The sequence below is a fragment of the Cryptomeria japonica genome, chromosome 8, assembly GCF_030272615.1.
Source record: "Cryptomeria japonica chromosome 8, Sugi_1.0, whole genome shotgun sequence".
In the NCBI taxonomy this organism is placed as follows: domain Eukaryota; kingdom Viridiplantae; phylum Streptophyta; class Pinopsida; order Cupressales; family Cupressaceae; genus Cryptomeria; species Cryptomeria japonica.
The window spans coordinates 423,775,507-423,803,484 of record NC_081412.1 but is presented as its reverse complement, the minus strand read 5'-3'; the positions used below and the strand labels follow the sequence as shown (position 1 = coordinate 423,803,484).

The window sequence follows — 27,978 nt, the reverse complement described above, 5'->3', positions numbered from 1 at the left end:
TTCAAACAAATAATGTCCAGCTCCTTGTTTTACTATTACTCTGTCAAAAAGCGGTACAATCAAACATCTGTTTTCATTAACATCCTCAAAGATGGCCTCGGCTTCAGAGTACATCATACAGTTACAAACTTGTAATCTCTTTGATTTGCATTTTAGTTGGGTGCTTCTTAGAGCAGCTTGGAAAAGAGATTTTATGGGGAAAATGCATAATAAAATCTCCTACAGAAGTTCAATCCATACATGGACACTCCCAAATTTTTTAAACTGCAACTGCATATGTAATGCTTAAAGAAAATGGGCAGTCTTGAACCTCCATAATTTATCCTCTAGTTCAAGGTAGAAGACTTCAAACCTGAAGAGCAGCAGCAATTGGCCCTGCCAAACTAAGAATTTCAAATGGGTCTTTGTCCTTTACTGCGTCTGCAGTCAGAGGGCATGAATCTGTGATCCAAAAGTATGCAAACCCATGTTCTGCTCCTCCTGCAATTAAATCAAAAAACCAAATGCAACAAAATTGTATTAGGCTATATGAAAGACCAAGTTAACAAAAGAAAGTGATATACAACCAATAAATAAACAATGATCTCAATTCAATTTACCGCCGTTGTCATGTTGAAACCGCTTCCATGAACTTTTAGGAAAGACACCATGAGTTACATATGCACTGATTTTTGCAGCACCAGCAGCAGCCAATGCTTTCTGGGTCGGAGGAAATACAAACACTTATGAGAACAAAGAAAAAGTAAAGTTTTGGTCTAAAGCTCTTTTCATATGACCAAGGAAATTACAAGGGCTCTTTTCTTTTTCCCCTTTACATCTTTTTTTAAACTTTACACTATAGTGTGGAGACCTAAAAAGAACATATTGACTATCCCATCCTTAGAATCAACTTTCAGTGAGCTTTTTTTCTGATTACATCACTTTATGTCCAGCTTCAATATTAACACAAACAATCAGGCTTCCAAAATGTCAAAGCAAATATACAAGGATGCTTAAAATTTTGTTTCAACTTTTGTAGGTAATGCAAAAACATTTACCGATGACATAAGCTTTCTGCACAATTTGTAAATTGAAGTTTAGAGAACTTAGTCTACTAAGGAGAACTTACATGGAATACCTAGGGAATAACATCAAACTTCAGTGTAGGTCAAAACTGAAGTAAAACTTGGCTCCTGTGAAAGCATAAATAACTGAACATTCCTCAATCAAGAAAATAGCTCAATTTGCTTCCTTGACCTCTATAGGCAAAGACCGTGCAGCAAAATCTAATGGGGGCATATCCAGGAAAAAGAGTCAGGGTTCTATTGATGTGTTTTTATGCACAATCGAACACAGAATAAAATACCAAGGTATCTTATCCTCTCTTGAACAAAATCACTTCAAATGATAAATATCTGATCAACTAAGATGATTCCAAGGTTTCTACGATCAGTTCTTGACATGTGGGTAACTCAATGGCTGACGTGATTTGCTGTTTTCACTTGGGGACTTGCGCAATTGTTCAGATTTGTCAAGCTTATCATGAATGAGGATAGGTTGCCAATGACTTCAAATGATTTTTACAATTATAGCTCTTGATCTAATCCAACAAGAATTTTCAAATAAATGCAACAGGGATAAGGGCTTAGAAGTTCTATTCTAAGACCTAGAATGCAAGACGAGGTGAATGATTCACTGAAATTCAACTTGGCAAGGTCTCACCATCAAAAAAACAATTCAACACATGCTTAGTGCAATCATCTAAGGTAAAGTTATAGATGTTCAAATTATCACCATCAACATCAATACCATCAAGGCAATGCATACCAATGGACGTGCAATAATTGAAGTTAAGTCCAATTCAAATTCCAGTTGACCACACAAGGCAAACTTACAATCAGCAAGAAGCTAGTGGTAAAAAATTAAACAAATTTCATTCAAATGCATTCAACACTTCTTTCATCCAATCTAAAATACTTGAAACATATTCTAATCTAATTCTAATCTAAATTTGGAAGCAATGAGAACCACAAATGCATACAAAATCTAGATAAAACCACCAAACTTCAATGATTTGTATTCAAACTTGCAGCATCTAGATGACAATTCTCAAAAATCTCTCTTATAAATGAGAGGCAAATAGGTTTATATAGAGTCTCAAATGAAATGAATGGCCAAGATTCATTTAGAATCAAGGGCCAAGATCTTGCCAATACAGACCTAAAATAACCCTCATTAGGGTTTGCAACAAAAAAGAAGAGGTCCCATAGGATGACGCCTAGTCATCAAGCAAGCAATCTTATAGAACATTTTGTCCTGCATCCCTCTTTCTAGCTGCATACTGCAAGAATCTGGCTAAGACTGAGTTGAGTTCCTCCATGGCTAAGACTGAGTTGAGTGCATCAATCACATCCAAGGCATCTGAGCAAGCATCAAAGACACTTTCCCAATCCAGCAACCAAATCATCTATCTGACTCTTCTTCAAAGATTATAACTGATTGAAGTAAACAAACTTCATCTTTTCTTTCAATTCTTTTAAGTGTAAACTTTTGGAAGCATGAACATCCATTCCCAATAATTCATCAATAGATGTAAGGATCTTGGATTGAATCTCTTGTATTGATCCTTCCATCTCCGTGCAATCTTGTCTTGCATGATCATAAGTGGACTTTCGCATAGCCAAAGAACAATACCATCCTTGGAAATCATAAGCATCACCTGCATGCACAACTCCGTCGTAGATCAACGTAGGCATCGGGATTTGCTTCAACACTCTGAAGTGAGGAATTGTCTTCTCCTACATTGGTTGGAAATTATCCCAGACTCCTTCCAAATATTGTATCCTAAATATGAGCATTGACGTCTTGTCAAATGCTTGGACAAACTGAGCTAGGAAATCATTTGCTTGCTTCAAAACATCCTCAATCCACTTTCCAACCTCTTGATGTGTATTCCATGCCGCCTCATGATCAAAGGGGAATCCACAATCAATAGCAATAGGTGAGAAAAAAGTAGGATCCTCATGCCTTTGGGAGTTCATCCCTTCAATGTATTCCCTAAGTCTCTTATTCTCATTTTCAAGCATCTTCGTCTTTTCAATAGTCCTATTCAATCATGCCTCAATTGCCTTGGCAGTATCATTCAACTCTTGGAACTCTTGCTTCTATGTAGTTGATCCAAGGTCAATTGTGGTAACCTGATAATCCATAGGAGTGACAGCATCTCTGGTCTTATCACCCGTCACTTGTGCAATACGCACACCTGCCTCATCTCTAGTAATCTTAGAGAACACCTTAGCCTTCTTTTGCTCCTTTTCTTTGCTAGTCCTGGCTAAGAAATCATCAATATCTTTTATGGGTTGTACCTCTATCATTTTCTTCTTCTCCATGCTCTACAGCAACCAATCGGGAATAGTAGAAATTTTCATCCCGTCCTTGAGGCTCATGTCCTAATCTAGTCCTCTCAAGGCTGAAATGACATTATCATCTGTATCCTTGTCCTTCGTTAAATCCACCACATTGTTGCCCAAGTTGACCTCTGACTGGATTATAGGAGATCTCGGTTGCTCTTCATCATCATCATGCAGTGCCGACTGTGCTGTAGCATGTAATTAGTGATTATTCTCTGGTAGGATTTCCGTATCGGAATCCTGTCTGGATTCATCATCCTTTTGTCATATCATTCTCCTTCACAGATGAGAAGCTCATGTTGGATAAAGGAGTGTTAGACTTGTGCTTTTTCTGCCTTGACTCTTGGCTAACAATCTCCTTGCCTTTCGCTTGCGATTCTCCAGGCATACCTTTCATTCTTTTAGGAGCTTGACTCTCCTCATCACCATGTGGTCTTACATCACCGATTGTCCTTTCATCATCATCAAGGGAGGACTCCTCATTTCTCATCTTCTCATAGGTAAAAGTGACTTTCAACTTCCTTTTCTCATTGGCGTACTTGTCCACCCATTCCTTGGAGTAATCATTCACTTCTCTCATTAACACATTCAAATCAACCAACTCAGGTTACGTCCAACTGGGCAACAAGATAGGCTTGTCCTTTTCATTTATGTATAGTGGACGGACATGATGACCATCATCCTGAACCTGATCTCGAATAGAGAGGAAATTACACTTCCTCGTGAAGTCCACTGACATACAAGACCACATCCTCTTCCTAACTGCGTGCTCATCCGTGAGATTAGCCCAATAGTCCTTGATGTCGATTATGTGTGTAAATCTTCCTCCCTTGATCTTTACAATATTCTGAAATGGATCAAATCAAACCCTGGTCTTGTAGGTTCCAATGCGATAAAACTCCAATTCTTCAACAACTAAATTTGTTGTGGCTGCAGTGTGGCATACCTCCAATGTCTTCCCAAGTGCAATTGGGAGAGTTATCCCCATTCTACACTTTTCCTTTTGGAGGAAATCATACTCCAAAAGTTGTCTCACTACCTTGGTAAAATCATCTTATCTGTCGGATACCTAGGAAGCCTATATGGTTCGGATCGAAATCCCTAAATCCGTAGGTATGTGAAGGTGGGAAAGTGTATATACCACGATCCATACTTCTCAATAAGCTTTGTTGCCTCCTTGGACAACCATTTGTGGATCTTGCCTTCTAGCAATCTTGTGATGTACATGGTGAAAGCATCGTTCACCCTTCTATAATGTTTAATCTTGTGCATATGGATTTGTGGATACCACTCATAAACTTTGTATTGTCCTGGCCCATTCCTAACTTCACCCCTGCATATCAGTCCTTTGTACACAACAAATCTAGCTAGTGCATACACAAGGTAGGAGGTCATACTGAATGTTCGCGTTTTCTCCAAACCTCTCAACTGGAAGTCGAGGTTATCACTTATTATTTTGGCCCAGTTGATCATTGTTCCCTTTGATATCTCTTCAATAAAATAGTACATCCAGTTCTCAAATAGGGCCCCTTGGGGTGCTCCAATCACTCAATTGAGTAAAAATATCAAATCACTATATTCATCTTTGAAGTCCGAACATAGGATTCTCTTGGGTAGCCTCAAGTGGTGACGCCTTGGCTCAATAACCCACTCACTGTTGACAACTGTCATACATGCATCTGCTCTCTTCACAAATTTCGCTAAGGCTTCATCCTTAGTCCTCTCTTGCATATCCGCACACTTGGGAATTCCAAACACTTTCGTGATTGATTCTTCGGCTAAGTATGCAAGCACTGTCCCCTTGGGTAATCTGATCATCCTAGTTCGCAGATCATAATACTTGGCACACTCAATAACAAGCTCACTGCATTAAATAGATGGTGAAAAGCCAGCCGCTTGGTAGATTCCACTCTTCATGATATTAGCCGATAGGGTTGAAGGAAGATGATTCTTCACTCCAAACATTCTTTGTCTCATCTGCTTCATGTCCAGGTACTCCATGTTCATATTCCATCGGGATGATATTAGCGACTCCAGATAGAATCCCTCCTGTATGATCTTCAACTGGTTCTTTCTTGCTGCTATCCCAGCCTTAGACATGGTACCTATACGAAATTCGTAGTCAATATCACAACAAAAATATCTCTTAAAGTTCGTTTTCAGAATTTCTTAAGTTCTGATTTTTAATGATTTTATCATATTTAATGGCCTAAAATCAGAAATTTCCATGGTTAGTAACATAAACTCTGAAAACAAGATGATTTTCAACCAAAATGGGATACAAAACTCTCTAAAAAACTTGATTTTCGGACTTATGTGAGGTCTGATCACAAAATGTAAGTCTGAAGACACCCTGGAATACTCTGAAAATGAGGAATTTGAAGCTCAAAATGTATACCCAGGTCTGAATACACCCTCTGAAAGTCTGAAAATGGATGACCTTAGCTGTCCCAACACATCTCAGGTCTGAATACTGTGTTTGGAGGTCTGAAAACACTCAGAAAATGACACATTTCAAATGTCCAAGACTATAACAAAGTCTGATTTTCTGAGGACAAAATCTGAATGCGTCCTTCAAAGGTCTGAAAATGTCCTCCAAAAGTCTGAAAATGACAGAAAATGATTGCTATCAATGGCTGGAAGTGGTCACAGCCATGGCACACCTTCAAACTTAAGTTGTTTTGCCCTTCAATACTCAAAATGGCCACGCCTGGGCACTAACAAGAGGTTAGGAAAGATATCAGTCTGAGAATAATTCTGGAAATGGTGGTTTCAAACTGGGCCAGCAATGGTGTTTTCACAAAAATGTCTTCAATCTGTCAATAATGGTACCCAAAACACCTCTAGGCAAAATTGCTCCTTCACTACAATGGCGCCACATGCACAAATAACTCCAAGGTCACCCTCAATCAGCCCCACAACAAAGGTTGCAGCTCCCAGCTATGGTGGCACCACACACATGAATCGCCCAAATCATCAATGGTGTCCCCCAATCAGCAACGCAAATCCTCCAAACATGGCACCCTTTGACACTTGGATAAAAAATTGCCCCCTCAAACCAGCAATGGCGCCACAAATCAGTTTTCAACCTGTCAAATCAATGGCAATATAATAATGTTTAAGTGCTGGCTGGGTCTATTTATTCATGCTTTCACCTTCCAAGTTCACCACACAAGCAATGTGGGATTAAAAAACATGCCTTGTATCAGCCTGGTGGAAAATCGATTTGCATTGGGATAACATATTTGACATTAAATGCATTTCACTTGATCAGTAAATGATTGTGACAAGGCAAAAATTAATCAATCTGGGGCACACTTGTCATTAAAATCTTTCATTGCATTAAATTCCAGCCACCTGGGAAAAATCGATTCCTATTTGGACAAATAAATTCACTTAAATTCATCTTAACTCATCACATAAAGCCTTGGAGAAAAACAACCTTCATCTGGACATAATATTCAGAACCATTTCGCTCACCTTGTCCACAAATTGTCCTCCAAGGGAAATCGATGGACATTTGGACAATTAAATTTCATCATTTCATGCAAAGGTATCCCCAGTGGAAAATCGTTCTTCATCTGGACTCAAAAACTTCATTAAAACTTGTTTAAATTCATCAAAATAGCCTCCAAGGAAAATTTGAACTCCATCTAGACACAATATTTCATCAAAACTCATTAATTCTTCCCAATGGAAAAACACACCTCATCGGGACAACAAAATCTTGTCCACACTTGACTTCATCTCGCTCATTTTCTTCCTCTGTTGCAGATTCCAACCTCATCTGGACAAATTATAGCACTTAACTTCCTCATTTTACCCCTAGTGGAAAAACGTGGCCCATCAAGACAACTGAAGTGGAGAATCCAGATGCATCGAGAATTTCCCCAAAAACACTTGCAACTTGGTGGAAAAACGCTCTCCATCGAGACAAAGTCCAATTTACCTTCAAAACTTGGTGGAAAAACATCTCCCATCTAGACAAATTGATTTTATGCCTCATTTTCATGGGGGAGAAACGTTTCCCATTAGGACTATGGTGTTTTTCACACTGAAAAAGTCAAAACTTATGAAATTTTATCATATTCTACATCAGGACTTTCATCATTTTAACTGGATTTGAGTGGGGGGAAAATAGGAGTCCATCGAGACTTTGTGCAACTTGACCTAACTTTACCTCCTAGGGGCAGGAAAAATGACTCCTATAGGACACTTTGACGCTCAAGCACAAAATAACACCAATTTGCAAACTCTAAAACACATTTTACACTCAAATTACAACTTGTTGCAATCTCAAACTCAGGCAAAATCTAGGATCATGAAAACATTTGGGCATTTAAAACATATGATCCTATTGACTCAAAACTCAAAACCCTAATTGCACGCAGGAAACCTCTGGGCAAGATCATTTCAAAAACAAGACTCGGGCACTAAGAGCTCAAAAATTGCCACCTAACTGCCAAAACCCTATGCTAACTCTTGTGACCAAATCACACATCACCCCATCCCAGATAGGGACCCCCTACCTTCTAGGCCCTTTTGGTCGTTTGGATTTGGTTTTTTGTGGGTTTGTGTGGCAGTCTCGTCAATCCTTTGCTTTGCAAGTGTTCGAGGGTCAAATTGATTAAGTTTGCTTTTCGTTTGAGTGATTTTGGTGAAGTCTAGGGCATGTTTCATCAATTTTAGGGTTTTTGCCTTATGTCCTAGATTTAAGAGGTTTCTGTTAGGGTTTTGGAAAAACTAAACATACAACTGGAATCAGGACCCTTCGAGGAGCCTCCCAGTAAAATTTGAGTGAAAACGGAGCTTTTAGAAAGTTCCTATTTTTTAGGGATTTTACCAAGTCCCGGAATGTCTTCATTTTGCCAAAAATAAAACTTACTATTTTTAGTAATTTCTATTTTTAGTAAGTTTCATTTTTAGTAAGTGCTTTCCTGGCCTATTTTGTCCAAACCCTAACATTTTGAAACACTTACTATTTGGGAAAATCTATTTCGGCAGGTTCATCCCTGAAGACGCTGAAGACTGAACGTTCCTGAAGATCATTTCTAAATCCGGAAGAGTCAGAAGGCAGACAAGTTGGATCAAAAAATGGTTAAGTATGGAACTCCTATTCCAGAAGAGGAAAGCACACAAAATCACCCAAGTCTGGAAATTTACATCAATCCACCAATGTCATCCTAATCCGAAAATGGCCTGAAATTTCACAAAGTCTGAAAAATTTGAAAGATCTTCCAAAATCCAGAATTTGCATTATGATTCCTAGGGACCTGAAACCACTCTCAAACATCCTGCCAATATATATGAAATATAACTTAAAGATAAGAAAGGAAAAAGACATATTGAAGATGCCACTTATACTTAAATGTTATATTTCATATATATATGCCCTGAATTGGTAGAAAACATCAAATTCCTCCACCTAAGAGAAATGCCGCCCAAGCACTCAGGAGGGCGCCAAAATGACATATTCATGGAGAAAGGATAACAATCAAAGATTCCTCCTTCATGGCCAAAATCCGCCCAAACATTCAAGAGGGCACCAAATTTGAGGTGTCATAAAAGGAAGGAAAAATAGTGAATTCCTCCTCACCATCAAAAATCCACCCAACACTCAAGGATGGCGCTAAAGAGGGGTAGTGAAGGAAAATCCTCTAAATCATGAATTCCTCCCCTATGAAGAAATTCCACCATGACACAAGGAAAGGTGCCAAAAAGAGATGTGCATGGAGAGATGGAAAAAAGAGTGAATTCCATGCCAAAGGTGAAATATCACCCTAGATTGGAGGAAGGCACTAAACTCAAGATGCCTTGGAAATGGAGAAAATGTTGAAATTCCTTAGCAACTAACAAATAGCACCCATGCTTGGTATGGAATGCCAAATCCCTCCCGCCTTGGAAAGATGTGAAATAGTGAATTCCTCCCTCATAAAGAAATTGCACCCATGCCAGGGGAATGGCGCCAAACAAGGGTGTCCATGGAAAGCATAAAGAAAGTAAAAAATCCTTGCCTTAAGGACAATTGTGCCTAGCAGTGAAGGAGGGCACCAGAATGAAGTATTCAAGGAAAGTTTCAAAAAGAGTAAGTTCCACGCCCTATGAAGAAATCCGCCTAGGCAAGGATGAGGGTGCCAAAGTCAAGAAGTCATGGAACATAGTAAAATGTATGAATTCCTTGGACAACTAAAAAATCCGCCCAAGGAGGTCATAGGGCGCCAGATTCAAGGGATGATGGATAATTCAAACAAAGTATGAATTCCTCCTTCAGTGTGAAATTCCGCCCATGTATATGAAAGGGTGCCAAAATGCCTAGGCTTTGGACAATGTGTAAAAGATGAATTCCTTCATCAAGCCAATTCAGCGCCCAAGTTCAAAGACAGGAAAGGAAGGTTTAAATGATGATGAAATTTCTACTCCAAGATAATTTCACGCTCAAAAGATACCGAAAGACTCCCATGGCCAAGGATGAAATGATGAACTCCACCATGCAAAATGAATTCCATGCTCAAGTCGAAAAACTAAGCAAATTTGTCTAAGACATGAAAATTTCTAAGGCAAGGAAGGAATTAGGGATGAACTGAATAAGAAATTCCACCCCCCCCCCCCCCGAAAAATTTTGAAAATCATTTCTCGGGCATTAAATCACATCCAAATTTCAAAAAAATTATAGATTTGGATTCGTAGGAGAATTCTCTCCCTCCTAGACTTGAAACCCTAATTTGTGGAAAATTCTTAAAAAATAGGAGATGGTGAAAATTGATGGAAAACCTTCTCCAAGCAAGGAAAGTTGATGAGACTTCAAGAAAATTCTTCCTGAATCAAATTCTCTCTCCAACAATTCTAGATGTGCAGGAGCGGATGTACGATGACGGGGTCCACTTGCATGGCGAGGATCTATTGAACGCATGGCAGTATGGTGGTGCATTCATAGCCGGAATATTTGACCAAATGGTGACCCAGTCATTGCATGTTGAATTTATGGCAAATTCTTTTTGCATGCAGCAGCCGCATGTGGAAATGATGGCACATTTATAACATAAGGGGGTGATTGTGGATGAATATTCAACGCATGTTGGGCGAATTTGAAAGAGGTGGTGCATATAATGCTCAATGGATGGTATTTTGGGTACTTTTTGATGGGGTTCACCTAGTTTGCTCAACACTTCACCTAGCTGGTGTTGCTCAATTGCACAAACTCACCAGACCTAGTTGCTCTCTAGACCTTCAAGTCCTTCTCAATCTCTTCTAGGGCTTGATTCTTGATCTCTCTAAGGTGTTTTGCTTCAAGTGTTTTGGCTAGGAACCCTACCAATTCACAGTGCTTCCCATGTGCTCAAGCTCAATTATGGGTTCTTGGCTTCAAGTTGTCAAAATGACCTCATACCATTGTGAGATGATGCAGAGGTGTGGAGGTGTCTTCATTCATGTTTTGGATGCATTTAGGGTCCATTTGAGGTATGCCATCAATAGGTTTCTTACCGATTCCAAAATCTTGCCTAGAAAAGGGCTACAAGGAATTAGCCCAATTAGGCCTCCTAAACCGGTTTTTTTAGGGCTTGAGTGAAAACGGTCCAAAAGACCCCCAAACAATCTTGGATTTCCTTCGATGGTTCATCTAACCTCAAGTGATTTTTGTGGTTTTAGCTTCTTGTTCCACCATTCAATGTGCTAACCCCAAAATGAGGGTTTTGGAGGGTTTCTAGGCCTTCTAGGTGGCAGTGACTGGTCAAGTTGGGGTTTGTGCATTAAATGACCTCTTCAAGGCTCCTCCTTGCATTGGCAACTCTGTCCCAACTCCTTGGACCCCTTCAAAAACTTAGAAAATGATTTAACATCCACCCCTGCACTTGGCACTCCATTTTCACCTTATTTCCTCTAGTCAAGTTGCTCCTGGACTCGCCTAGAATAAGGTGACAGTCATACCAAAGCTCTTCTCCAGCACTTGCACCTGCATATGTACACTATACAAATGGTTGCCCTCCATGTCCCAACAAGCCGTGATGGCAGCACGTGTGGAATTCATGGGGCAACCATATTTACAAGAAAACTGCTATATACAAGCCAAAACTGGCTGCTTGCAAACTAAAGCAAGAAAACACTAATGAACAGTATCTACAAAGTTCTAAATTGAACCAACAACACAATAACGCACAAGAGAAACTCAATCCATTGCTGGATCAATGGATTCAATCCATCTTTAATTACAAAATGAGTAAAATCAAGCCAAAACGCTGCCAACTAGTCTGAAAATGAGTAGTTTCAGATTGTTAAGCTCGCAAAACACATTCACCAACCTTGGTAACCGTGCAAGAGAGGGTTCTTATAGCTTTCCCACGTGTGGAGTCATCCCAGGGCGTTGAACAATTCCTAACTCCATCGCTAATCATTTCAGGACAAAAGTTGTCATGACAACTTTTTGCAACTTTGCAATTTTTGCACTTTTGGTCTTTCCAACCTATAAGACCTATTCCAAGTCATCACAAATGACTTTTAAAACTTCCCTAATACTAATTTAACCCTCTCTAATGCCTATACCAAGTTTTGACACTTTTGATCATCAAAAAAGGTCAATTACCTACTCAAACTCACTATTTACACAAAAAATGCAAAACTAAGAAGTATGAACACAACCTAGGCCTACATTGACTCAAAACTCTAACTCTTGGACCCTCCTGGAGTCCTTATTCACCACTGACTTGGCTAGGGTCAGGACAAGCCAAAATTGAAAAACTAAACAATCTAAGTCCTAGGTGCTCCTGCACCACTTTTGAGTTAATTGTACATGAGCTCAGTAGGTATTAATTACTGATTCCCACCTTGTTGCATCTTGAGTGGGGAATCTTCTAGGGTGAAACCTTAATTAGGGTTTTGCATGTCATCATGGCCTGAGGCCTATATAAAGGGGTGACCCCCCTCATTTGTAAAAGGAGGGAGAGAAATTGTTGCGATAAGTTTTGAGATAATAACAGTGAAACATTGTTCTCTGATGGTGTCCACTTAAGTTATTTTTTCAAAACTTGCATGGTTTCACCTTCCTCACTTAGAGTAGAAATTTTATTTTCTCGGTTGTTAGATAATGTGCTTTGATTTCAATGGAGAATGTAATGGTGTTTGATGAATTTCCATGGTTCATACTTTTGGCATCTTGTTGATCATAAGATGTTGTGTAAAATTAGCATGAACCCCTAAATTTGTGCTAAGTTTGATTGTGGATAGTCGTTTGGATTGCGCCGTTTTTGGGTATTCAAATGCACTTTCTCAATTTGAAAATCCTCTAGCATCCCCAGAAGATTGCACTGGTTCTTGCGGAGTTGTAGTTTATCTTGGCGAAGAAGAACTTGGTTTATTTGGAATTCGTCCATCAGAACATTATCTGTTGATATCACTGCCCTTAGGAGTAGATTTAGATTTTTCTAACCCTTTCCCCTTTAAATTCATGTTCATTCCAATTGAGTTCGTTCAAAGCACAAGCATCATAAAATTGCCATATCCAATGATGAAGTTCCACGCCACGGCAAAGAAGTGAAAGAATGATCCAGACGTAAAGGCCCTTGGATTACTAGCAATCACATCTGCCAACTGAGTCACGTGCGTAGCATAAGGAACCTTGGAGTCGATTGTTTGAACTTCTTGCAATCTTAGCATGCAATCGCACTTTGATCAAGAGAGAGTGAAGTGACCGTTAGGCAACTTTATTCTGTGTTCGACGCTGTCATAAAAAACACGTCAACACTAACAAGACACAAGAAGCATGAAAGAGGGGGTCCCCGTTTGCAAAGGGGCAATGTGTGAAAAAGTCACAACAGATTCCAACTAACCTTCAAGCTTATTGCTGACATATGTAAAGTTTAACTTTTTCTCCTCTTTGTTATCAAATTATCCATCTTCAAACTCATTCAACTATCAAGGATGAGTCTTCAATTTTATTTTTTTCCAAGCATTAATGATAACCCTCTATGTTCCAATTGATTAATTTTGCATCCAGCAAAGTCATGTGTCAAATTAAAGAAGCCTTTGTAGAGAATATGATGACATTCTCCTTCCTAAATTGCAATCCCTCTTTAGTAAATTAAAAGAAGAGAAATGCATATCAAGTGGGTTTCAAGTGGCTCTTTTTGTGATCAGTTCATTCAAGTAGGTTTTGAAGCGGTTATATTCATTGTCAGGGACCTCAAAACAGAAACAAATATCAAGAATAAGATATTTAAAAAACAACATCAAGCTAAATAGAGAAAGATTGAACAAAATCAAAATGGAAATCTCAATACAAGAGCAAATGAATTTTGTCATACAATTAGACAACAAAGAAACCACCATATTTACCACTTGTAGTTCTTTTTTCTTTACAGACTTGGACCAAGTAAGCTAAGCAGGGGAGAGATCTGCTTCTAAGAAAATGACCACCTACTTGACATTCAATAAGAGTGCCGCCTGACTGCACTAAATCATCAACGATGACTACATGTCGACCAGCAGGATCCCCCTCCTTGATACGAACAAATCGTTGATCACCTTCACGTACCTTTGTGCACACTACCTGTGAAATGAATTTTATGGATTGAAAACAGAATGCATTACTCCAAGGAACAAGTAAAGGAAGCTTCATCATGCAAATAAATTTCGTGTTCAAGCTTATGAAACAGAAAAAGACATACCATTGGATAACATTGTAGTAGCTTATTGAACCGTTTCCATGCGCCATCATCTGGGAAAGCTATCATTATCTGACAAAACGTATAATGGTTTTTATTAGTAAATTATCTGACAGTATGTATGATATTTTTATTGGTAAAAATTATGTCAGGTACCCATTCTCTGATTGTGTTAACACAAATATGAATCCATGCATGTAGGTTTTACTGTAGATATTTTCCATTCAAAATAAATAAAGTCAAGAATGTAGACTTAAAACCAATCCCTGTGATATTCTGATCTAGAGAACATCAGATAACCTATTATGTGCCATAATTACTGACATTGCCAGAATCAGGAAGCTGTGTAAGTCGTTCCTTGAGTAATGGGATGCCACTCTCGAAGTATGGCAATACACTGTCACCAAAATAGAATCTTTCCTGAATGCACAACAAATTGTATAAAAATCAGTTCAGATGCTTTCAGTGCAAATAATTCTCAAAACACAGTATAGTATGTGAATATATAACAATAGTTTTCTGATGGTCAGCCATAGATTGTTCAAATAAATATCGTTATCATAGTTTTAAAACATGTACCCAACAAAAAATCGCTAAGTTATGAGATGCAAAACACTATTAAAAAGCATAAGAAATGAATTTAGAGGAGACGCAGCAACAAAATTTGTTGAAAAAAAGTTCAAATTTATTGTAGGAAAAAAAAGAAGAATTCAAAACTGTATTGGAAAAAAAAAATTCTGTTGGCTGGCTAGTTTTTGACAGACTTGTGAATAATTGACCAAAACTTAGCAAAACTCGGTGAATACTCGACAAGGTCACTTGATTGTTGAAAAAAAGTTCAAATTTATTGTAGGAAAAAAAGAAAAATTCAAAAATGTATTGGAAAAAAAAAATTCTGTTGGCTGGCTAGTTTTTGACAGACTTGTGAATAGTTGACCAAAACTTAGCAAAACTCGGTGAATACTCAACAAGGTCACTTGATTGTTGAAAAAAAGTTCAAATTTATTGTAGGAAAAAAAAGAAAAATTCAAAAATGTATTGGAAAAAAAAAATTCTGTTGGCTGGCTAGTTTTTGACAGACTTGTGAATAGTTGACCAAAACTTAGCAAAACTCGGTGAATACTCAACAAGGTCACTTGAGGCTTGCAAATTTTGTGAAATCCCAACAAGTTTTAGAACTACAATAAATGGATTGCATAGCCTGAAAATCACTTTAGACAGGTGAGCACAATAACGTACATGATAGAGCACAATAACGTACATGATAGATCTAAAAAATATTTCTATCTGTATGACAAAATGTAATGTCCCCACTCTGGAATAGAATTTCATAATAAATGATAATAATAAAATTAAAATACAAAAGAATAAAAAATAAATTTAAAATTAAAATATAAAAGAATAATTAAGTTAATGAAGGGTCAAAAGACATGGAAGGAAAAGTTGTGACTCCCTCAAACATGACATATAAAAGGGAGAAGAGAACCTCATTTGAGGGAGGGTTAATCTGGGGAATCAGAAGTGCAGATCTTATTTAAATAGGAGGGTCAGACCCAATTGTGAAAGGTTGTGTCCCTTTCAAAGGGCAGGAATAATGAAGGGTTGCACACTTTCAAAGGGGGCTAATGGTGAAAGTGTGTCTCTTGCCAAAGGGCATACATGATGAAGAGGTGTGACCTCTCCCTCACATTGAGAGATATAAAGGAAAGGCATGAATACAATTCCTATCCCATAGCAGATCAAACAGCAGCAGAACTTCTTATATTCGCAGTAGTTAGTGATTACTATAAGCAGATTGCATGGAATAAGATTTATAATAAATAACCATTGCTCAATGAATCGATCCTCTCCCCTTCCTCTAGCAGCAATCTCCTCTAAAACGGGCAAGGGATTAGTTAAACTAAACAATAATGAATTAGACGCAGCAATTAGACTATGAGGTGATGCGATTGGCAACATTCTACTCCAAGAGTCACAACCTTGTACGAAAGTCATAACCCTCCAAGTCCAATGGATGAATATAAGGAGACATTGCCTACATCTAAGGGACCATCCACCATGAATATAATATTCAGGCAGTCAGTCTGGTTACTACTGTGGTATGGATTTAATGTACAAATATGATATTGCTGTGATAACATATGTAAATATTTATATCTACCCCTGCATATTTATGAATCGTAACTACTGATAATCTATATATTTATAACTCATATTGCTGATACTCTGCATACTCATACACGCTGTAATAAATTTGATTTATGATATAACTAAGTACTATCAACCATGATAAAGGGAGAAGGGTCTGCAATAGGGGGAACTGTGTTGGGGTCAACCCTATGCACGCCACCTCATATGTATGGCCAGGTCCACATGAGGCCAAAGTGGGGGCGAAGGTGCTCTGCCTTTGGGCTTAGGAGGGTTAAACTTAGGGCACCCTATTGGGGTAAATCCTTATCCTCAAGGTGGCTTGATTGAGGGAGAACAGTTGTAAAGACACCCTATCAAGTTACCTATCCGTGGGTTGATTGAGGGGGAACGGTTGCAAAGACACCCTATCAAGTTACTCATCCATAGCTTGATTGAGGAGGAACGGTTATAAAGACACCCTATCAAGTTACCTATCAATGGCTTGATTGAGGAGGAACAGTTGTTAAGACACCCTATCAAGTTACCAATCCTAGCTTGCTATGATTGGGGTTCATTAGTAAGTTATGTAACCTTGCAATCAATTAGTAAGTTATGATCTATATCTCTACATATACAGTTGTTTGTAATTATAAATTGCTTTATGTTTCATCATAATCAATCATTCTTTACTTTATGTACTACAATCAGTCATTCCTTACGAAATGTTTGTAATTATTATTCACTTATATAACATAATTTGTAGGTTATTTTCTAACTTGTTTGCAGGTTTTCCCTTTTAAGGAGATAAAGGTACTGTTGGTGTTTGTTTTATCATCTACCAAACATTAGGATAGGATACCCGAAGGTATTCTATCCTCTCCTGAAAAATCACTACTGATTCCAAGGTCTATATGTGCGAACAAACGACTTTAGTGGAATAGCTTCTTGGGTAGTGTATGCTGAAATTTTCAAGGGGGACTTACGTTGACAAGTATCTTGAACTGCTGAACTTAGATGGATTTAGCAATTTAGGCTCTTCTTTTTTGGGGGGGAATTTTCGGGGATTTAGACTCTCAAAAGAAAGGGAAAAAGAGATAGGGTTCAGGAAGGCTAATCTAATCCTACGAATTCTGGAGACGGTATCAACTGGGTGCTCTCGAGAAACCAAACCTTGCTTCGCCACACTAGGGACAACTACACAAGGCCGATGCAATCTTCAATGGGTTGTGCTTATGATCGAGATGTTGGGATGCACAGGGGATGGGCTCAGACTAACTTTGCACGGTAGAATGGAAATCATCCATTTTACCAAAAGTATGAGCGGAGATACACCATTGATTGAAACTTATCAAATCCTTCATTCAAATTAACAACAATGAAAGCAAATCTAAACTAATTCTAACTAAGTGTTGAGGCAATTGAAACCATGCAAATCATTCAAATAATAGAGATTACAAAGCAACGCACATGCAATATATTATCTGGAAATGACCTTAAGCAACAATACATCAAAAACCTCACCCTTTTCAAATGAGAGGAGGCAACCTTATATAGCTTTCAAGAATAAATGAACGACCGAGATCAACCAGTGATCAAGGGCCCAGATTGAAAGCTATAAACCCTAATTAGGGTTTCCCAAAACTAACTACCCTCGACCAATTACATTTGGGACACTTGTCCTTCTTGCTAAATATGAACCATCAATGAAAATAGAAGGTTGTTGCATTGTGAAGTGTGCCCTTCTAGAAGCTTCTGGATAAGTCAGGTTCATCGAACCTGGACATGCTGACTTGGAGCGATCTGATTGGTTGGAAAATGACGAGGCGCCACCTCAACGTGTTGGATGTCTTTCTTGAATTCTCCAATTTGTGTCAAGAAATCGTCTAAGTATGGAAATTTGATTCCTTCTTGCCACCATTTGATTCTGCTTGGGAGCTTGTCTCTTTTTTTTATTCCTTCAGGAGATGAAATCCTTCAAGAAGTTGGAAGTTTATCTAACTTTTCCATATTTTCACCAAGTCTGAGAACTTTTCTTTCTTGATGCCTTGAGATTCTTTCAAGTGCCTCGAATTTGGAGGAGAAATCTCTTCGCGAAGTATTTCTCATACTTAGCCAAATTTTGTCCCTCTCTATGCTCGGACAAACCTTGCTCGTGGTCCCATTTTCAATTCTGAAATTGGCTCGAAACTCCATTTGTGTTTTCTGTGATGATCCTGCCTTCAGTTGCCAACTTATGTTGCATGGGAGGAGGGTTAAAAAGCTCTGGGTAACCCCTTGCAAATATGAAATGATGGGATCAAGTTGTTCAGGCATTCGCTGTGATCATATCCTTCTTCTCGATACCCTGACATGCCTTCAACATTTCCCATACTTAGCCAGATTTTGGCTATCTTCATGCCCGAATGAACCTTGCCTGTGAACTCCAACTGCAATCTCTATGATGATCCCGTTTCTATTTCCTCTTGCGACTTGTAAAACCAAAGGAAAATAAGTTAGAAATCTATCTTGGATTAAAGAAAATCGAGGCTGCGAATGGCTAAGTGTTTGGAAAATTTCACTTCATTTTCATACTTAGCCATGAGAATGGGATTTTCACATGTAAATTCTCCAACCTTCAAGATAACTGTGATAACAATCCAACACCTAGTGTTATAACTCCAAAAATTTCTTATACTTAGCAAAAAAAAATGATTTTCCTCCCTTAGAAATTCGAACAAATTCACTAAAAATCATTTCTCAAACTCTGGAAAAACTCAAAAAATACATAAATCTGCATCATGAATTTAATTTCACCCTCAAAAATTCAGGAGAGATTCAATAATTCGTCCTTATACTAGTTGTCTTTCCCCAAAAATCTGTGAAACTTTTGTCAAAAAAGTTTATCCAACTTCCAGTAATATCCAAAACTTTCTCCAAATGAACTCCAAACTGAAAGTATTTTACTATGCTCTCCTTAATATTTTCGAACTTCTTGGTGTAGAAATGAAGTTTACAACGAAGTATTTGTACATAAAGTTAAATCCTCAATCAGAAACCCTTAAAATCTTCCAAATCATGTTTCCAATTTTAACTTCATTCTTTTGGAAAGTGTTGTCATGTTTCCAAATTCGAAGAAAATATCTTCCAAAAGTTTCCAATTTGGCTATAAGTTCGAAATATTTATTAATCTTCCAATATTCTCTTAAAAAAAACTTTCCATTTTGGATTTAAGTTCGAAATCCTTATCAATCTTCCAATATTCTCCTTTTGAAAACTTTCTATTTTGGATTTATTTCGAGGATTTTTAATAATCCTTAGATGTTTTCTTCATTTTGGATTTAATTTTGAAATCTCAGTGGATTTCGTGACGTCACTGGCATCTTGTTGATTTTGTTTGACTTTTCAATGCGTAGGTGGACTTTTGAAATTTATCTCCATCTTCTCCAAGGTATGGCGGACTTTGGAGACCTTTCCTCATGGCTCTCTTCAAGGCAAAATTTTTGGCTAAGGCATGGGGCAGACTTTAGCCTTTGCTCCTACATCGTGAAATTTTGGCTAAGGCATGGGGCGGACTTTGAAGGTCCCTCCTCAAAGCTCTCTTTACCCTTGGCGGACTTTAAACTTGGCACCTCCTACCTTGCTCTCTTACTTTGGCGGACTTGGGAGAGGGCTCCTACATGACCTCCATCTTGGGCGGACTTTGGTGGCGGCTCCCATCTTGGGCGGACTTTGGTGGCCTCTCCCCTTGTGAAGATCTTGGGCGGACTTTGGTGGTGTCCCCAACTTGGGCGGACTTTAGGCTACACTCCCACCTTGAGCGGACTTTGGAGACACCTCCTAGGGCGGACTTTAGGCATCCCTCCTCTTGGGCAGACTTCAAGCATCTCTCCCATCTTGGCGGAGTTTTGGTCTACCTCCCAATATGGGCGGACTTTTAGACCTTTGCTCTTCAAGGCGGACTTTTGGAGGCTCTCAAGAGGGCGGACTATATATGAAATATAACATTTAAGTATAAGAACTTATACTTTAAGTTATATTTCATATATATTGTCAGGATGTTTGAAAGTGGTTTCGGGCCTCTAGGACTAATAATGCAAAATCTAGTTTTTGGAGGATTCTCCAATTTTCCAGACTTAGTCAAATTTTAGGATCAGGATGCCATTCCAGACTCAGCCAAATTTCAGGACATTTGAGGATCAAGATGATTTTTCGAGCTGATTATCCTTTGAAGGTGCCATGACCCCCTAAAATATAGGAACTTAGCTTTTTGGGTCAAAACTTGAAAATTTTGGATTGCAATCGAAGCAGGTCAGTGGTACAAGTGTAAACCCTAGGTTTGCATCCCGAAAAAGCAAAAAAGCCTAAAATCTAGGGATTTAGCTTTTTAGGTCAAAACTTGGAATTTTCGAGTTCCGATCGAAGCTGATCAGTGGTACAAGTGTAAACCCTAGGTTTGCATCCCGAAAAAGCAAAAAGCAGACATCCCTAAAAAATAGGAAAAACTTTCTAAAAATAGCCATACCGAGGATCGGGCTAAAAATGCCAAAAACATAACTTCCTAAAAAATAGGAAAAAAGCAAACTTTCTAAAAATAGAAAGTTGTCCAAATTCGTCCAAATCAATTGCGATCTTTGTCCTTTGGCCTCTCTAAGCACTCTGGTGGTGTTCACATTTCGGAATCACAAAAACTAACTTTCAATCGTCAGGGCCTAAAATGCTCTGAACTAGACAAGGCTTGGTGAAACTGCAGCAAAAGGTCATAGGACACTAACAAAACCCTAGAAAGCAAGAAAAGAGAGGGTCCCCATTTGCAATGGGGCGATGTGTGGAAAAGGTCACAACAGGTACCCCCCTCTAACCCTCCCTTATTGGCTGAGAATTGTAATCTAGGGCAAACTAGGGCACTTTACAAAAGGGGACATTACACAAAATTTAGAAAATGGCATTCCAAATTTTCAAATGATCCCAGAGTTCAAAACATAAAGAAACAAGCTAAGTTGCCAATCCAGGTACTAATATGGTGATTGGATATCGCAGATGGCCAATTTTTTTTGAGACCCAGGTTGTGATATTTTAAATTTAACAAAAAGCACCTAGAAAGTATATGTTATCAATCAAATAGATAGGTATTTATACAATTTGTATTGTTTGTTTCCCATCCTATTTTCTAGGATGTCACCCATCTTTAAGCTCAAATCCCTCCTTTTCCTCAACTACCAGCTATGTGTGTGGGTGGTTTAAACCTCCTCAATATATCAATTATTTATTTAATCAATATGGTTAAACAATAATTTAAGCCTATATAATAACTAACATCTCCTAAGCAAGAAGATTAAACATATACTGTGGTGTAATAAACATCCTAACATTCCCCTCCTTTATCCCCCTTTATTACATCATTATCCTCAGACCTGGAGAGGATAGTTTTCACATGTACATAGGGTCATAGACACCGATCCCCTTGTTTAATCATTGTAAAAAGGGACATATACGATATTTTGCCGCAATGGGAATGGCCTCATTGAGCTACCAACCAAGGATAGCAACACACTCAACTATCTTCCTCCAAAGTTACAAACATGAATGCATACAACTGTCCACAACAAGTAATTGAAGACATGGCCTCACCATTCTTTTCTACATGAATAGGCACACACTCAAATGTCATATTTCAAATTTGTAAGTAGGAACACACACAACTATCCAGAACACCTCAAGATTAGGGGCACACACAATAGCCACATATGATCAATTGGACTAGGCCATACTGATCTTTAGTATTTACTGAAAACCTTTTTCTCTCTTGTGTAGCATAAGTACATTTTTCATCATCGTTGTCAGCATCAAAATCTTTTCACTCTGATTTTCTACTAAAGCAAAGAACTAGTCTCTGAGCTAGTAGCGAGCTCAAGACTAGGAATTATCCCCCCTCCTCTCATGGTCTTCCAACCTCTTGCAAACTTGGCCCACTTAGCCAAGTCAAATCCGATGGTCCTATGGACCACAGAATGTTGTGCAAAGTTAATTGAGGGCTCTGAGAGATAGTTTTCTAATGTTTGTCATCTCCAAGGAAATATGAATCCCATCTCAATCAAAAAGCTTGTAAGGGCATCTGGCTCTACCCAAAATGCACCCATATACAAAAACTTCCAACTTAAGAGTTTAGACAAAGAACGCTAAATGACTTCTTTATGGAAAGGCAATTATATCTTACAAGATATAAGGGCTGAAGCAAAACCCTTTTGCCAGAGATTTAAAATACAATTTCAAACAAATCGGCATTTTTTTGTCAAAATCAACCCCCTGGGCCAAAAGCTAGGTATTTAATACAAACCTCTACACAAAGTTTAAAGTCCACAAACACTATGGGAACATTAAAATAATTAAATCTCTAAAACTAAAGAAGCTGGAGAAAAAGCCTTTTAGGGAAAAGACAACAAGGTAGCAAAATTTCATGGAAAGATGCAACTCGGTGAAGGAGATATCAAATTAATTTGATTCCAGGATTTCTAGGGTGAAAAAATTATACATAACGTCATAAATTAATTTAACAATGATTCTAACCTTTAAACATCCAATAGCTTTAACTTTTTGCATTAGTATTGAGTCATGCGGCAGCTGCTTCTGTGTCTGCATCACTCTTCTAAGTGTTTACTTCCATTTCAATTTCCTTGCAAGATGCTTCTCTCAATTGATCTGTTAATAACTTAATTCCAATTCAATATGTTTGGGCTGTAATAACCCTGAACTCAGACATTAATGTTGTATTACCACCTCTAATGGTCATGAAGATAAGGCCAGATATAAATTCAAAAATCAGTAACAATATAGAGAAAAACTCCAAAAGAGCCAACCAAATACCTCCACATGCATCGATGAGCAAACCTGACTCAAAGCATTTAAAAAAATTAATAATCAATCAAGCCACATTGTTGTGAGCTCTTAATGTCAGCATTATCCAGTGCAGGCAAATGAAGCAATTCCTTGAACCTGAATATTGAACGTAACATTGCCAGAACCCAACCTAAAGAGCCGATCATGAACATCCCAATATATCTTAACAGGACCGCCCACATAAACATTCGAGTTGCCCCTAAACTTACACAGCACATGTGTGACATGTATTATCAGTGACTTTCCCAATCTAATTACCATCTTTGCCATATCTTTCTCCTTGCTTATCTCCTCAACACTACACTCAATACAAATTTCATGATACCCAAATCAAGCCTCAGTGGTTAAATGCTTGGTCCCAAACACATCCTCCTTTCTCCATGCAATTGAGGCCTATGAGGACACGTCATCTGCTCTTTTGCAGGCCTTGTTGAATTACAATCTTTTTACCCTTTATTGGCTCAACCAAATGCCTTTTCCAAGGGAAGCAACCATAGAATCTTGAGAAAGTTCCAGTCTCCCCTAATCTTTAATAAAATAGCAAACAAACTAGTCTAAACTCCTCACAGAAAACTAATGAATGGAAACTCTATACACTACATACAAAATCATACGAGGCTTTCATTAGTAGGTAATGACACTGTACAATTTCCCCTTGATCAAAATCAAAACCCCTTACAAGCTTCCATCATAGTATAGGTCCTCTTCAAGCTCTCACCTGCTATGATATCTATCACTGATATTTTATATTCAACAAAAAGCAGGCACAAGCATATGTTATTGATCAAATAGATAGGGATTTATACAATTGATATTGTTTGTTTCCCATCTTCTCTAGGATGTAAACCCTGTTTTTAAGCTCAAATCCCTCATCTTACTTAACTGCAATTTTGTGTAAATCTTCAAGTTGTACAACCTACAACATTTCAACTATCCATTTAATCAATACATTAGACAAATTATTTAAACATATATGACAACCAACACCCACTGACCAAATTTACTAACCATATAATATAGTGTAATTAACTTCCTAACAGGTTGGATATACCTAGGGTATGACTAAGCAAAAGTTGTATTAAATGTTATATATATTACTTCCAAATAAATACATTTAACCATAGTATGCATATATTAAACAAAATTAATCTCAATACACTATTGATAAATTGATAAATGATGCTTTTAATAATTAGATTTTAGTTTTTCTTCACTTTTCTACTTTTTTTACTTAAGTGTTTTTTTGATTGAAGTATTTAAGGATCTGGATTCGAAAAGGGCACAAGGTACCTAGCTTGGGTATAGCCCAGGTTTTTCTTACAAGATCCTGGGATGTACACAGTTAGGGCATGGAAAACCAATGGAACCTGCAATGTACCCTGGCAGTGAAGGGAAAATCAGAGGATAGCAGGCTGTTTCAGTACGAGAACTAACCTGGGAACAGTACACAAACTTGGGATTTACCTGGGCAACACATGGAAAATGAGAGAAACTTAACCTATTTTGATATTGGAACTGACCTAGGACCAGTACCCAGTTCATACTGCTTCCAAGTACAAGGCATCCAAGAGGAAAACCCAGTAACAAAGATAAAATGACGGAAGAGCTCTTATCAACAGTAAAGCTTTTTAAGTTTTTAGATAGTGGTATTCCAAGTTTTGAACTCAATGCTTTTCAGTTTTCACAAACTAACACAAAAAATGTGTTTGTACTGGCACTCCTAAAGGTTGACATTTTTAATTTGATTGATAAACATATTGAAGTTCAACGAAAATGCAAAGGTGTTTTAGTGCAAATACAAAGGACCCATTTTGGATCATGGCCATTTCAGCCATAAACATAAAGAAAACTAAAACAAAAATAAGTAAAAGCACAACAAACTAGAAGAATAAGCATAGTGTAAAGAAACAAAACTTCCAAGCTCAATTTTTTGTACTCTTAAGAGAGCATTTCATTTTTTATTTTTTATTGCTAACTTAAATTAAAAGCAATAAAAACCAATAGGATAACTGAAATACTGTCCCAGATACACACTATTTTTAGACATATTTAATTTTCACAATGACCCGACTCAAATAACTTTCATATTATTTCACACACAATTTTAAATCTAGAATATATAGGGTTAATTATTTCATTTCTACCATATTGCCATAGCTGCTTATGATGCTGACAGAATCCAAAAGAATAGGAAGCATGTACGCGGCATAGTCATAAAAGCCCGCATGGAAATACTTGCTTGTGTTTTTCTCCTTCTCACTTTTGTCCATGCAACTAGGTAGGGTGAGTACATAACATATTATATAATGAAATGTCAATAATTGACAATTGTAGAATGATCAACACTTAAATATTAGCAACTTTCAATAGAAATGTTATGTTCCTATGTTTTATAGCTATATATTTATTACAAGGCAGAAAAAAATACTAAAACATGCAAGCTAAAAGAAGACACTTGAGCAAACCCAAGATAATTAACAAAAAAATGCAATAGAGAAACTCCCTAATAAATTAATCAAAACAATAATTGAAACAAAACCTACATGATAACATGAACTCATGTCAAAAAGAGAAAACCTGGCACCCACCTGTAACGCATGAATATCAAAAATGACCAAACTTGTTGGACCACCCCTAGAAAGAGGTATGTTGGATAATATTCTCGCCAATGTAAATGCAGTTGCCACATCCCCCTCTTCTTCCATACGCTCAAAAGAACCAGTAGGAAAGAATGGTAAAACAAGAGTAAAAGATGATATAAACATTCGTGGCAGTGCATATATAATGGAAAGCTGCTCAAAAATAACAGCAGGTGAGCTAAACGAAGCTAGAAATGCCACGTGCTGGCCTCGAATGCCATGTGCATTTGAAATAAAAAGGTTAGGAAACCCATCTGCAAATTTCCTACATAAAATGCATCAGCAAGAGTAGTTAGAATATGGGATACAAAATTCCTGATAAAATGGAATCTAGAAGTTAGGATTAGAGCTTCCATACACAATAATCTTATCACTTGTTGCAGTGAAAAAAGCATATGTCTTCTATTTAGAACATAAAATGTCAGAAGATGTAAACTTATCTGATTGTCACAACATAGAAGATTTAGAATATAAAAATGAAAAATGTATTCAACTTGAATCTTGTTTTTCAATGGAAGAAATCAAGGATGCATGGTGTGTAAGCACAGAGATAAGAATTAACTTTATAAAAACTTTTCTTGCATTAGAAACAATTAATCTCTGTATAAAGAAGGGCAATGGAAGAATATATATATATATATGAAACATCTACCAATCTTCTTGTCACCAGAAATACTACACTGTACATATTATTGTTTTGTGTTGTTTCTTAAACATGTATAAAATTAGGATTAAAGATACAAAGGGTTTCATTTTCCCAGTTCTAAGTGTGGAAGAGAGGTATAATCTTGATAAAAATTCACATATATGAGTGGAACATATGACTAAAGAGCAGAAGTTTCCAGCCAAGTGATGCATTCAGAAAGCATACTGATTTTCTTATTCATGACAAACAACTATTCAACTAATTTCCTAGGTCAACTTTCACTCATCGTGGTGTCAAAAGAGAAACCGAACATTGTAACTTAATTGCATTCCTTTAATACCATCAGTGGCGATTAGATAATTATCCCTTTCTCCATAGCTTGGTTTTCAAATTTTAATATAATCTGACAATGCAACTTGAACTGATAACAACCGCTTTATTTAGATCTAGACACATATGCCTGCAAAACAGCTAAAGCCGATTGTGCCCTCATCATCAGAGTTGAGAAAGGTAAAGATAATACCAAGTTCCTACCAAAGACCGACCTTTAATGAATGATACTAACCAATTAGATGCCAAGTAAAAATCAGAAAAGGCAAACTTTCTTGCCACTTGAACAGAGGCGAGGTCACTGGACGTCTACTGTTTGCAAGGTCAGGGCACTTCCTCTAGTGATTAGATGTAGTTCCTGGGACACTAGAATTGACAGGACCCCAAGGAGTGGTACACACCCCTTGCTGGAGAAGTCTTCCTTAGACTACCTTTGAACTCAGGCATCCTTATAAGTGTGAATTAGTGGAGGAGCCCTAAAGCTCACCAACTCAAAATAAAAATCCTTGGTGGCCGGAGGAGGGAAAAAGGTAAAAAAAATTAAGGCCTTTTTCACCATCTGGTATAAAGAGCGATTCAAGGTAGCGTCTCATGAACTAGCCACAGTTATTGATTTTAGATTCCCTCTGAAATAAAACTATAGAATTCCAGTTGGACTTACCCTTAAAACAGGATATCATTCTCAGAATACATGAATTCCAGAATTACCAGACCCTTACATCTATGTAAAGAAAGATTTGATTTGACTTACTAGGACAACTCTCCCGCTCCAAAGCTTTTGCCTTATTTTATATATTTTTCTTCATTTGCTAATATACTGAAAAGTAAATTAGCAATGTCAAGACTCCGGACCCTAAAATGGAAATGCAGAAGACAAAGCATATGGATGTTGCCTAAGAGCTCCAATGTGACAATTGTGGCTGTGGGTGTTTCAAATCCCATATACCCAATTCATTATGTGGAGACAGGAAAAATATTCAGTCAGAGAGAAAAGATGATGCATATTCAATACATACCTCCAGTTAATAGCATTTAAATGGATGGAACCCGATTGAGCAGCAATCTTACGGGCCAGTTCCTCGGTTTCATTGCAGTAGAAAAGCTGAACCTCCTTCCCGCCGTTCTTCACAACCATGTTTTTCTCCATTTCTTCGTTCATTTTTTGCGTACCTCAAAATTCTCAATAAGTGCTTTAACTTCAAACTGTTTCGGCAACAGAGCCTGGACGCAAAGTTGCCGGGAATATAACAAAATGCATTAAGAAAAATTGTTATGCTATAAACTACTTTATATAGATATAAATATATCTACAGTCT

General features: G+C 37.7%; 1 protein-coding gene across 1 annotated transcript; it reads right to left on the bottom strand.

Moving 5' to 3' along the window:
- Window positions 1–27,978, bottom strand: LOC131075635 (ribose-phosphate pyrophosphokinase 3, chloroplastic). The gene is made up of 7 exons (XM_058012470.2): window positions 27,679–27,978; window positions 25,636–25,951; window positions 14,369–14,464; window positions 14,048–14,116; window positions 13,801–13,929; window positions 600–699; window positions 1–480 (listed from the first exon to the last, which is right to left on the bottom strand). Exons 1-7 carry the CDS (start codon window positions 27,819–27,821, stop codon window positions 347–349), a joined length of 987 nt encoding a protein of 328 aa, XP_057868453.2. The 5' UTR covers window positions 27,822–27,978; the 3' UTR covers window positions 1–346.